This window comes from Chanodichthys erythropterus, chromosome 22 (assembly GCF_024489055.1).
Source record: "Chanodichthys erythropterus isolate Z2021 chromosome 22, ASM2448905v1, whole genome shotgun sequence".
NCBI classification, from domain to species: Eukaryota; Metazoa; Chordata; class Actinopteri; order Cypriniformes; family Xenocyprididae; genus Chanodichthys; species Chanodichthys erythropterus.
The window spans coordinates 28,685,608-28,698,521 of NC_090242.1; the positions used below are offsets into that span (position 1 = coordinate 28,685,608).

At 36.6% G+C, this 12,914-nt stretch overlaps 1 protein-coding gene across 3 annotated transcripts; it reads right to left on the reverse strand.

The window, feature by feature from the left end:
- Positions 1-599: 599 nt before the first annotated feature.
- Positions 600-11,277, reverse strand: kiaa1191 (KIAA1191 ortholog). Of its 3 annotated transcripts, none has more exons than XM_067375588.1 (9): positions 11,095-11,277; positions 10,469-10,590; positions 7,785-7,893; positions 7,395-7,588; positions 6,608-6,719; positions 6,067-6,191; positions 5,843-5,946; positions 5,601-5,761; positions 600-1,613 (listed from the first exon to the last, which is right to left on the reverse strand). In XM_067375588.1, the coding sequence occupies exons 3-9, from the start codon at positions 7,810-7,812 to the stop codon at positions 1,402-1,404; spliced, it is 936 nt and encodes a 311-aa protein (XP_067231689.1). In that variant the 5' UTR covers positions 7,813-7,893; positions 10,469-10,590; positions 11,095-11,277; the 3' UTR covers positions 600-1,401. The 3 variants fall into 3 exon arrangements, with proteins under 3 accessions (XP_067231689.1, XP_067231687.1, XP_067231688.1); XM_067375586.1 differs by having other exon boundaries at positions 5,580-5,761; positions 11,095-11,276; XM_067375587.1 differs by having other exon boundaries at positions 5,580-5,761; positions 10,951-11,276.
- Between the last annotated feature and the right edge of the window lie 1,637 nt (positions 11,278-12,914).

A 12,914-nucleotide genomic window follows, 5' to 3' on the forward strand; every position in this document is an offset into this window, starting at 1 on the left:
AATTTATAAGAGTCAATAAACACGCACAGACAAATCCAAATTAAACCCTGCGGCTCGTGACGACACATTGATTTATATAATTTCCCCCCCCTAAAACACCACTATGTCCAACTGCGTTCAGGGTTCGTTTAGTGCGGTCTGATCGCGCTCTGACAACGGCAGTGATGTCTAGCACTCATTGAAGTATATGCGCGAGACTGCCGCTGTCAGAGCGCGATCAGACCTCACCAAGCGATTGCTGAACCCAGTTGGACATAGTGGTGTTTTAGAGGTAAAACATTATATAAATACTGTTCGTTTCTCACACAAACCGATCGTTTCGTGTCTTAGGACATCAATGTGCCGTCACGAGCCGCAGGGTTTAATTTGGATTTGTCTGTGCGTGTTTATTGACACTTATAGATTGTGTGACCATTCACTCCCATTATTTGACTGACAGACATCAACGGTTGGAGTTAAAAATCATCATTTGTGTTCAACCGAAGAAACAAAGTCACCTACATCTTGGATGCCCTGGGGGTAAGCAGATAAACATCAAATTTTCATTTTTGGGTGAACTATCGCTTTAACCAAAAAAGTTAAACAGGGAATTGCAGGAATGAAAATCAAGAGTAAAAATGGCGTTTAAGTACATTTATTTATTCATGTATTAACAGATCCAACAAGATCAAAGTACATACATTCAATCTTTTTGGAAAATTAACCAATTTTAAACTTGTAACAAAAATATAAGAAATTCTCTGTCCAGAGCTGTTACATTAAATACAATTTTAGCCAAAGTTTTTTTGTCTTCAGTCAATTTAGTGCCTTCATTTGTCAGACCATCATCGACACAACCGTATCACAACAGCATCATAATACACAACAGCAAAGACTTAAAGAATTAAGTTATCACTGAACCCATTGTGTATTGATGATATTACAGAGGAAATCACAACATGATTACGGAATATTTAACAACTGCTCTAGGCAGACAAAAAAGTTCTCTAACCTGTTGCTATGTGATGGAACGAAAAATCCAACACATAAAAACACTGCTTTTGTTCATCATAGCATTAAAGTAAGCCATGAATAATTACACCACAGTATTTCCAAAAACATCAAGGCACGCACACCCTCACACATACTAACTTAAAGTAACACTTTAAAGGATAAATTAAAAGGCAAAGCAAAGAGGAGGCCAACTAAAGACAATAGCACCAACAAAAGTGCTCATACACACTCACACGACATCAGAGGACGAACAGTTAATTTAGTCACTAGCAAAATTATGTGCCTGTGAAGAGGAAAAGCAATTGCTACTGCAGTGACCCAACAGCAAAACAGCATAAGGGAAATAGAGAGGGTAGACCAGCTACAGGTTCACTATGTGTACAGATGAGGTGGATGTAGGGAGTTCTCTCAGAATCCAGAGGGTGTCAGGACGTTCATGTCTCTGTGTTTGAGTTTATGAGGTCGGGTCACCTGTCTCTTCCCCTCCATGGTGGGGATCTCCATCTTGGGGGGGGCTTTGAAGTTGGTGGGGTCCTCGGCCAAGCGGGTGGCCTGAGCCTTCATCACTTCCATAGGGGTGGGTTTCTGAGCTCCCTTATAGGATTGCAGGGCAAAGCCGCCTGTGAACACACAGGAATGACTTTGGGTGCGTTTACACAGATTAGAGGGTGAAGTCCAATGAACTTCCAACATCTGAAGCACTGCATGTGTAAAAAGCTGCCTGCAGAGCGCTACACATTTTTATATAGTGGTTAGTTCTGGTCCTTGAACTTGATTGGTCAAGCAGTGTTAATAAAGAGTTAGTCTCAGTCTGCAGTGGTTAGTTCAAATTAGAGTCTTCTCAGGTCCTAAGATCTGTACCTGGCCCGAATCGGCCCGTATCGTGTTCTTACTCGAACACAACATGCATAAATACATTTTTTAAAAAGAAAAACCAGACTCGAGAAAGACCTGATAGGCTTCATGCGGTCAGGTCAGACTTATTTTTTGAACCTGACTGGACCAGAACGTAAATGGCATTGACGTGTGCACAGCCTGCAGCCCTGCTGTCAGTCAGGAAAAATCCCGGAGTCCTGCTGACTGATTTGGCTGCTGCTCCATTAGGCTACTTTGATTCATTTATTTAGTTTTATACTCTATATTATTGCCTGCCCGATGGATACAAGTTATTTCTGAGTTCGGCTTTCAATTGTGACCAATGGATAAGAAAAATAAACGTGATAGCTTGATACAAATTAAATAATGGATTCACTGTGAAACTATTTACCTCATCCCCAGCAAACAAGTGTAATGAAGTGAGTGGGTTTTCCTGATGGATCTCATTGCTATAAGATTGATTTCTGTGTGCGAAGTTACAAACTTTTGTTCCTTTTCTATGTGCGTTTCACAAAAATGCACTTTGCACAAATGCACAAGCACACAATGAAGTGCTGAAATGTCAATCACTCATCACCGTACAACCTCATTACATCATATAACATTGTTTAAATAACACCATGTTATTTACCTAACCGTAAGATATTATTTGGGTCTTCTCGGGTAAATGACCAAGACCCAAGGCCACTAATACCAGTGCTTCCCACACATAGACTTTACTTGGGCGGGCCGCCCACGTATAATAACAGCCGCCCAAGTATGTTGGAGACACATTTTTGCTTTTATTATTTTTATCCTCTTATACTTTTATATCCGCACAAGATAATGAAACCATCCACGATCGATAAACTAGTCGTTTCATACCTGCTCGTTATGTGTGCGTCAGAACTGTTTACTCCCGCTGACATTCCCACGGGCGCTGCATTATGCAAAGTCACAAGGCGTTCTACAAGCTCGCGCATCAGCGCTTCAAAGTGATTCTCAATCAATGAAAAGCGCAGATTTATGCCAAGCGATTGCTAATGAACTCAAGTTGATGAATTATTACAAAGTCTACTTCATGGCCTTTATATGAAATGTTTTAGACGATTGTAAGAATCAGCCTGCAATAGTACATACATTTCAAAATAAAAGTCCTGGTGTATTTAGGGCTTGTTTATAATTAAAAGTCACACGCTAAGTTTTTTCTTTTTCTTTTGGGCATTATTGGTATTTTGGTTACACAATAAATTGTATTTAATTTGATTTCCATTTAATTCATAGTAAATTATTGTAGTCTCCCTCACAGGAATAAAAGACTATGAACATTATTTGACACATATATTATTTATTTTTTAAATTTTACTAGTAAAATCTGTGTCCCATTCACTGAGAGAGACACTATATGACAGCAAGGAGAACATAGGAAAAGGTGAACCATTTAAATGCTGTAATTTTGCATAATTTACAATGCATAAAAATGCATAATATTAGTATGTAATTAAATGTAATATGCTATGTAATTAAAATTAATTTCAATAAATAAAAATACTGTAAAAAAAAAAAATCACACATTATTTGTTTGTCACATGCAGTAGACCATTTTTGTGCCGTGGGTAATAGGAGGATTTTTCGCCCGGCTACCACCGCAAGTATATTTCAAACCTGTGGGAAGCACTGAATACCGAACCCAACCCGTGTCTGAGGCACTCGTTGAAGTTTTGGACCCGAACCCACTCAGGTCTCGGGTCAGACCTTGGGTTTTCAGATCCAGGTAGACCCATAGAGACCTCTAGTACATATAGATGAAAGGACTTAGATAAACATAAGAAGCTGGCTGGTCTAAACGATGTAAAACGGCACAAAAATGATGTGATATACACTACTGTTCAAAAGTTTGGGGTCCATAAGATTTTTTTTTGAAATGTTTCAGAATGTTTGGCAACCAAAATTATTTGGCAAAAAAAAAAAGCAAAAACGAAGCACTTTCTGTGTTTGGCCGAATAAGTGAAAAGACTGAATACATTTTACTGAACGCGATCAAATAGCAACCAGCCTAGAGTGAGGGGCACGCAACATGTTGGCACTGTGGAGGTGTTTTAAGTGTCAGAGAAAGTCTAAAGAGAGAGAGAGAGAGAGAGAGAGAGAGCGCACTTCTGTTGCATGCTCTTGATTTATTGATCATTCACTCAGCACACGTGTCATATGTATTAAAACTAAATGGTATGTACTAGTAAAAACATGAACTGTTACATGATTACAACGAGTGGTTCTCTACATTAGATGGTACAGTAATCACATGACGTTTTTAATAAGTTTTCGGATGTTTGCTCACAGAAACGTGCATCCATAAAGCTGCCTCTTAGACTACGTGCAAATAGCATATTAAATCAAGTTCTCTTTTATGTCTTCTTGTGACAAATAAATTCACACAAAATTAAGTCAAAATGACCGCACAAACAAGTATCCTTCAGAAACATTGTCAGTTATGTCTTAAAGGTGCCCTAGAATTGACATTTTACAAGATGTAATAAGTCTAAGGTGTCCCCAGAATGTGTCTATGAAGTTTCAGCTAAAAATACCCTATAGATTTTTTATTATACCATGTTTTAACTGCCTATTTTGGGGTAGAATTAAAAATGCTCTGATTTGGAACAGTTATTATTGATCCATCTGCCATACAAGCTATTGTCATTGCTTGTATGCTTCACAATACCTGCAGAATGTCTGATGATTCGGCTGTGCAGCTCCACAACATTAATACTGCCTTGAACAAGGGCTGGTATATGCAAAAGTTGGGGGCGTACATATTAATGACCCTGACTGTTGTGTCACAGTCTGTGTTATGATGAGATTCACCTGTTTTTCCGTGGTGTTTTTCACACACAAGATTTACACATGAAGGAGGAAACAATGGTGTTTGAGGCTATGTCTTTCCATGTACAGAACTCTTATTATTCAACTATGCCAAGGTAAATTCAATTTTCAATTCTAGGGCACCTTTACGTGAACGTAGATAGTTGAGAAAGAAAACGCGTGTGTAACAGTACTTTAGATACGTGCAGCTCTTAAAAGTGACAGCAGCTTAATAAACCTTCTGCTGTCTTCGTTCTCAATGGTAATCTAACAACAAAAAGGAGAGAAAATCACTCACTGCTCTTGACTGGTTAAACTAAATAATATTTAAAGCAGGGCTTAAGATATTAAAGCTATTAAATTAAAGATAAAATATGATAGAGGAATAATATGAACAGTGAAAGTAACAGTAGCCCATACAATACATCTTAACAGGCATAAATAAGAAAATAACTATTATAATAAGGAAATATCTATTAGCTAAGCCAACTAATTTGATTCATATTCTTTTGGTTTCGCTGCCTAATTTTTTTAAAATTAAAAATGCAATGAAAATACAGGTATTGGTACTCAGTATCTAGTACTAAAAATAAAAGTATTGTGGATAAAGTGGTATCGGTGCATCCCTACTTTAAATTATGAGTAGATTTTAGATAAACTAACAAGGTTGGGAGCAATGTGCTGGATTGAGAAAAACCACCAACATCTATTATTTTTTCCCCTCGTGATGTAGGAATGATAAAATGGGAATATCTGATCAACTCATGCTGCTAGAATGGATTATTTGAATGCAAGTGGGGTCATTAGGATAATTTTGATGTTTAAAGAGTATGCAGAAAGGTTTTTCTACATGTAAAGTGCATCGTGTGGTTTACCTGTTGCGACTGGATCTGTACCTGGGTCAGTGGTGGACTTGCTGACTTGAGGCCTAGGTCCATATGCGCCCCAGCGCTCTACAGGTCCATCACCTGAAGCCAGATCTACACTAGAGCTGGAGCTCGTGCTCATCTCAGAGCCTGTGAGAGAAGCAGTGGAGCCCTGACTAGTGAACCAGCCCCTGCCAAACAGACACAAAATTAGCACCCACAAAATGATAAATGCAAAACAAAGGGTGTGAAGCTTCTGACTCGCTCAGCACCTGCGTTTCTGCTTGGGTGAGGATTGAGGGGTCCCAGAAGGCGTTGACTGACAAGATGATGGCTGTTTCTCTTCATTGGCATCCACGCTCTGCATTTGAAGCTTCTACAACATGCAATACAAACAATTTATGCTTTAAAAAAAATAATAATAATGTTTTGGAGATGTCAGACCAAAATCTATCCTTTGACATTAGGAGTTGATGTTAGGAGGATCTCTGCCTACATGCATTGACTCTGCCAGACGATGGTATCGGGTCTCCTCTGCATTCAGGCCTTTGTGTGGAGTGTATCCTGTGTCAGTCAATCCTGCCTGCTTCTCGAACTTGTGCATGCTCTCCTGGGTCTGCTCTGTAACCCAACACAACAGGTCCAATTAAGATCACTATTTTTTTTTTTTTTTTAACTAAACAGCAGTCAAAAAGTTAGTTCACCCAAAAATGAAATTCTGTCATTAATTACTCACCCTCATGTTGTTCCAAAATGGTCATATATAATGTAATGAACTTGCGTTCATCTTCGGAACACAAATTAAGATATTTTTTGGGGGGAAAAAAATAAATAAAAATAATCGGAGAGCTTTCTGTCCCTCCATTGTCAGCTACACAACTACCACTTTAAAAAGTTCAAAAACTTGTAAAACTAATCCATATGAATTCTTACGAGTTTGGAACAGGGTGAGTAAATGATGACAGAATTTTTATTTTTGGGTGAACTAACCCTTTAACACTGAAATTTGATGCATGAGGCAGTCATAACATTCTTACTGATTATGAGGGAGTTCATGACAGACGAAGCCTTGGCTTTCACCACAGGGACTGGATGTCTAGTGGATTCAAAGGTAGCACTTTGTTTTACCCCTCCTTCTGACTCATCCTCCTAAAAATACACACGAGATATCAGAAGAATTGTTATATATATATATATATATATATATATATATATATATATATATATATATATATATATATATATATATATATATATATATATATATATATATAATGTGTGTGCATTGTATTTGGTTATTGCTCCCTATTTTAATTCTAATGTCTGAAAACAATTTTAACATCTTTATGCATAGCCCATATTTTAATGATTTATGTTGAATATGCACTTGAATAGGCACTGTTATCTGGACAATTTGCAAATTAAGCATTTATGTCAGTAAGTGACAAATTTACATTAAATTATTTTATACAAGTTTGGTCTCTTACAGTCTTTTACTAAAATTAAAGAATGACATGATGAAATATAGACTGCATTTCTTATATTAGACTTATATTTTTCATTAAAAGATGATAAAACACTGGAAATTAATATATAATTAAAACAACAACAAAAAAAAAATTTGTGAGAAGCAATGACCAACATTAAAACACACAGCAGTGACTTTTGTATTGAATTGTACTTAATAGTTTCTCAGTCAAGGCAGGGCAAGTTAAAACTGAGATATAAACGAATAGACACTGTACAACCAAATGGTTTACTGTGACCTTCAATGTGCATGTTCCTGCGGGCAAATCGGTCAAAGAATAAGCAATGCACACAAACCTCAGCAAGTCGTGCAAACTTCCTCTCCGGTATAACAGGTCGCCTCCACAGGTTGTTAATATTAATGTCAGTTGGAGGTGGAGACATTGGCCGCTCAAGATTATCATCATAGCTGAGAGCTCGACGGGTCATCCCAACGGGGATGGACATCCCTCCGAGGAGTCCTTCTGAGGAACCTGGACCTGCTTCCAGGGCTGAGGTAAAAGTGCAAAGCAACAACATCTGAACAAACAGACACTATTTAATGAAGTAAAAAGGAGAAACTGCTGTGATATACCTATTAAACTTATTGAAAGGTTAATGTGTGTAAATATACTTTGACAAACCTTTAAAAAGTTCACTTTATGCACTGTAATGTGTAACATAAACAGGTTTAAATCTCTCCTTTACCTGGAAGGTCTCCAGGTCTGGAAACCATGGCTACTGAATGAAGTGGTTCTGTTAGACCAAAAAGTGAAGATAGCCTGGACAAACCCAATCCAAGGAGACTGGATGAAAACTACAGAGGAAATCAAGAGAAAGAAACAAGTTACATATTAACCAAGCATTATTTGATTTAAAGGCCAAAGAACCATCCAACAGACTTAGATTAATCATTAAAGAGACACTGTTCTGCAATACTCTGGTACGGTGTTCAATTGACCCTCTGCATCATGAGTGGCTGAAATTCCAAGACCCCTGATATTATATGAATACAATTTATGACATTACATTTATTTTTATCATTGTATACATATAAGGAATAGCATACAACTATTTATGTAATTTATACAAGTTATATTGTGCAGCACCTTATTTGACAAAAATAAAAATGCAATGTTTTGTTGTAAATGAAATATTATATTTTAAAACTTATTAAATGTTTAAAGTTTTATGAATTCATTTCAAACAAACAAACAAACGAGTAATGATTACATACATTCTCAACATCTGGCAAACATGTGGAATGCATTACTTTGCCCATTAATGTTCTATTTGACATGATATATGACAATGACATGATATTTTTGTGTCCAAGTGCATTATTTCCTTTTAAAATAATTTGATAAATGTGTGACATATATTGCTCTATTCTATAAAACCTATTTAGTTTGAATTAATTCTTACTACTTTAAACAATACACTTTACAATAAGGTTCATTAGTTAAACATTAGTTAATGGATTAACTAACATGAACTAACCATGAGCAATACATCTGTTACTGTATTTACTAATCTTCGTTAATGTTAGTTAATGAAAATAAAGTTGTTCATTGTTTGTTCATGTTAGTTCACAGTGCATTAACTAATGTTACCAAGATTTTAATAATGTGTTAGTAAATGTTGAAATTAACAATAACAAAGATTAATAAATTCTATATAAGTGCAGTTCATTATCAGTTAATGTTAACATTAATTAACTATATTAGTTATCTAATGTAGTAAAGTGCTACCATTTTGTTTTATCCCAAACCTCCAAAATGTCAGGTGGTGCAACTGTACGAACAAATGAACAGATGAGAAAACTATTTAAAAAGTTGCTTTAAAAATGTATATTTAAAAAAAAAAAAAAATTATATATATATATATATATAAATAATGGGATAATTTTAGGTTTGAAACCTTTCAAATAAACAAATGTTATAAATATCAATAGTTTTAGAGCTGTTGAGATAATTTAAAAAACTTTTGTCCAGCAAATTGTATACTGTCAAATGTCAGAGTGGCACAACTGCAAACATGGCTCTTTTATTATGAATTGACACGGTAGTAACAGTAATCACACTAGTTTTGAAAAGATTTTTTTTTAAAAGCTTGTTTGAAGCTTTATTTGGCAAGGACCCATGAACTGAATACGGTGAAAAAAGTGTATATAGAATAATATGCGGGAAAAAAATAATATTCACATGATCGCTTAACTCAATTCACACAATTTCCAAAACATTTGCATGTGGTGTCCACTATTTAACAGGGGCGTTTCCACCAAGGAGAAAAGGGAGGCAGTGCCTCCTCAAAAAAGAAAATATTCCATATTACAAAAATAAGACAACGCAAATGTTACAAAATTTGACATTAAAAAGTGTAAAAGTCACTCGTTTTTGTAAAGAAACACTGAAAAACAGCGACACCCACAGGTAAAGTTACAGAGGGGAGTCTGTGCCTCCTTTCAGGTCATAAAGACAAAGCAGAGCCCCCAAAGTTTGCGGTGGATTTAGTGGGGGGTAATTGAGAATGAATGGGGGAAAGTCATGTTCTCGTCGATTCGGCCTGAATGAAGACAGAGATGGCATTAATGGAAAGACTAATTAAAAAGTAAGTAAACAACTGTCACTTAAATATCACCGCTTTGCGAAAAATCTAACTCGAAATGGCCTGAAAAAATGATGACTCAGGGTTTTTTAGTGAGCAATCAGCATGGTGAAATTAAAGGTACAATACATCTTCATGTCTGTGACCACTGACCAGTGTGTACAAGCTTGAGGACTGCTGAAAATAAATTGACTATTAAAAAGAAAAGCTGAATATTAGTTAATAATAATATAAATAATATATATTGTTTAAATTGTTACTGCCTTTAATTATTATTTTGGGATAAATGTAAAAATGAGTAAAAACACCACTATTCCATTAAATGTATACTTGGTTTTAATAAATAGAACATTACATAGTGTAAAAAAGTTTTGGTCTCTCTTTTTATGTAATGTTAACTTAAAATTGTGTAAGGGGGACATAAATGAGGACTTTGCATCCTCCATTTAAAACGCCACTGCTATTTAACCATATGTTAACTCTTACCATGCCCAAGATAATGACACCTTATTTAAGACACTATTTATATCTTCCTTACCGTGACTTTTTCAATGACAAAGCCTTTGCATAAAGCTATCTGCTAAATGAAATGTAGCTCATGTGGAGGAGGTACTATGAATATAAATATGCCTTTAATTAAGCATTATAATCAAACTTCTTAAAAACAAACGTCTTTCCTAGCTGAGTGCATATACACATATGTTCAGATATTCAGATATTCATCATTTTTTTTCATATCTGCACACGCGTTTTATTATATTAAATGAAATGTAGCGATCTCTTACCAGCGAAGGGCAGCTGAAGCACCACTGCTAGAGCACAGGTTGATCTTGCTGACAGGCTGAGGTTTGCTCAATCAGCATTGTGGGACACCAGGACAAGCACAGCCAGTATAAGGCAGAAAAAGCTGGAGAAGAACCAACAATGACTTAAAAACATGAGGAACGTATAACTAACTGCAAGATAAACCTTTTGTCTGAAAAGATGCCACATGTGATCTGAACGCGGTCTATAATACTGTTATTTAAGTGCTAGTGCAAAACTGAGCAGCAGTGTCGTGAGAATCAGTGCATGATGGGAAGTGGGAATAGGATTACACTGTCCGGATGATGTTATGTAATGATGTTCACTTTCCCAGAACTGATATCCGCTACGTCAGTAGCCAATGCACTAGCGTTAAACACACCCGCTTTTGTTATTAAATGTTATTTCGATTAATTTTGAAAGTAGAAAAGGAACAATACCTGAAACAATGAATAACACCTACCGTTTTAACAAATACGACAATATTTGTTGAATGGTATGTAAATGAGAGGACTAGCTGTTCAATCCAGTTTCGGCGACCTGAAACCGGTTTGAGGGATGCGCTCGCGCTGGCGAGCTAAAGAGCGCGGAAATCAGTTGGTTTTACCTGCTGAAGTGTTCCCGTGCCTCCTCTACAGCAGCTAACAGTCCAGCCGAGGTACTGAGGACACTTTTAACCGAATGGTTAAATTACACATCACATATGTTTGACAAGAGTTGGCCTTTGTATCTGCCATAACTTCCCCTTCCTTTAGGTCTCTGACAATAACCAACCACCAGACAGAACAACTGGAGCTGCAGTCCCCCAGTCTCGCGATACTTTGGTTTGTTATTACCACAGCAACTGCTGCAGTACTTCAACTAGCCGTACGGGGCACTAAAAGACCTAAATACACAGATAATATGCCAGATAATTCACCCAAACATAAATATGAGTTATTAACATTTACTTACCTTCATGACGTAGTAAGGTAGTATTGTACTTTTTCGGCATTACATGACTTTTTCTACAGTACAATACAATACCTTCAACTGTAAGCTGCATGAAGAGACAAACACTGAACTCTGTTTTTGCTTTTAATGAATTAGAAGATTGTTACTCTATATGAAAACTTCAGATGCAAAAGCCTCTAAGTGCCGTCTGAAATTTTCTTCTAAAATTAGCATTTTTATCAAGCTCGTATGTTTAGGTTCAGTAATTTCGCTTTAATTGCAATTAGCAGGTCATTTTAATTGCCATTAAAGTGAAATAACTGAACATAAACATACGAGCTTGATAAAAATGCTCATTTTAGAAGAAAATTTCAGATTGCACTTAGAGGCTTTTGCATCTGAAGTCTTCATATGAGCATACCATCACCAAAATTCAGTAATGGCACCAAACTAGACAAATTGTGTGTGATTCTTCAGTGATTAGTTAATGAGAAGCTTTCCTTTCCATTGGTATCCAGCTTCACATGCACCCTCTGGAGTTACAGAGCCTCATACACTCACATAAGGACCCCCAAGGAACCACGTGAAGCCACAAGTAAGTACTAGGTCCCCCTGACAGGGCTGTGGTGAGTTGTGCAGGGGGCCCTATAGCACATTGAATGGAGGGTGTTGTGTAGTGTGTTTGGTGGGGGGTGTGACAAAGTGATTAACACAAGGGGGATTGGATGGTTATTCTCTCTAATCAAATGAGCTTGAAAGGTTTATAGCACCCTACCAGACCATGGACCCCATTTAGTGTTAGCACCTGCTATAAACCAAAGTAAAATAAATAAATTACAACACATTCAAAATAACAAAGAACATGCATCTAAAATTATGCCATAACATAAAAAACAGTTCAGAAATTTACAAAGAACATTAATAATTACAAATATATTTAATGGCAAAATAAAATAACAGAACTAATATGGTATGATCCTTGTGTTGTTGCCTTCTCTCATGAACTGGAGCTAGTTGCTTAGGACCAGCACTTGACCAGCTTAAACCAGCTCGTGACCAACTAAGGACCAGCTTAAACCAGCTCAAACCAGCTGCCATGTGTCAAAACATACCTAACCAGCATATGCTGTTTTTTTTTTGTTTTTTTTTCAACAGGGTAGCTCTGCCTCATTTTTTTAAGCTCAGTTAAAGTGTCGTTAACCCAAAAATGAAAATTCTGTCATTAATTACTCACCCTCATGTCGTCCCAAACCCACAGGACCTTCAAATGAAGATATTTTTGATGAAATCTGAGAGCTTTCTGTCCCTCCATTGGGAGCATGGCAACTCACACATTCAAGGTTCAGAAAGGTAGTAAAGACATCATTAAAGTAACCATGTGACAGTGTTTTAACCTCAATTTTATGAAGTGACGCGAGTGCTTTGTTTGCACAAAAAACATTTTTGGGTGAACTAACCCTTTAAGATCCCTCTTATAAGGGAAGCATCACAGGA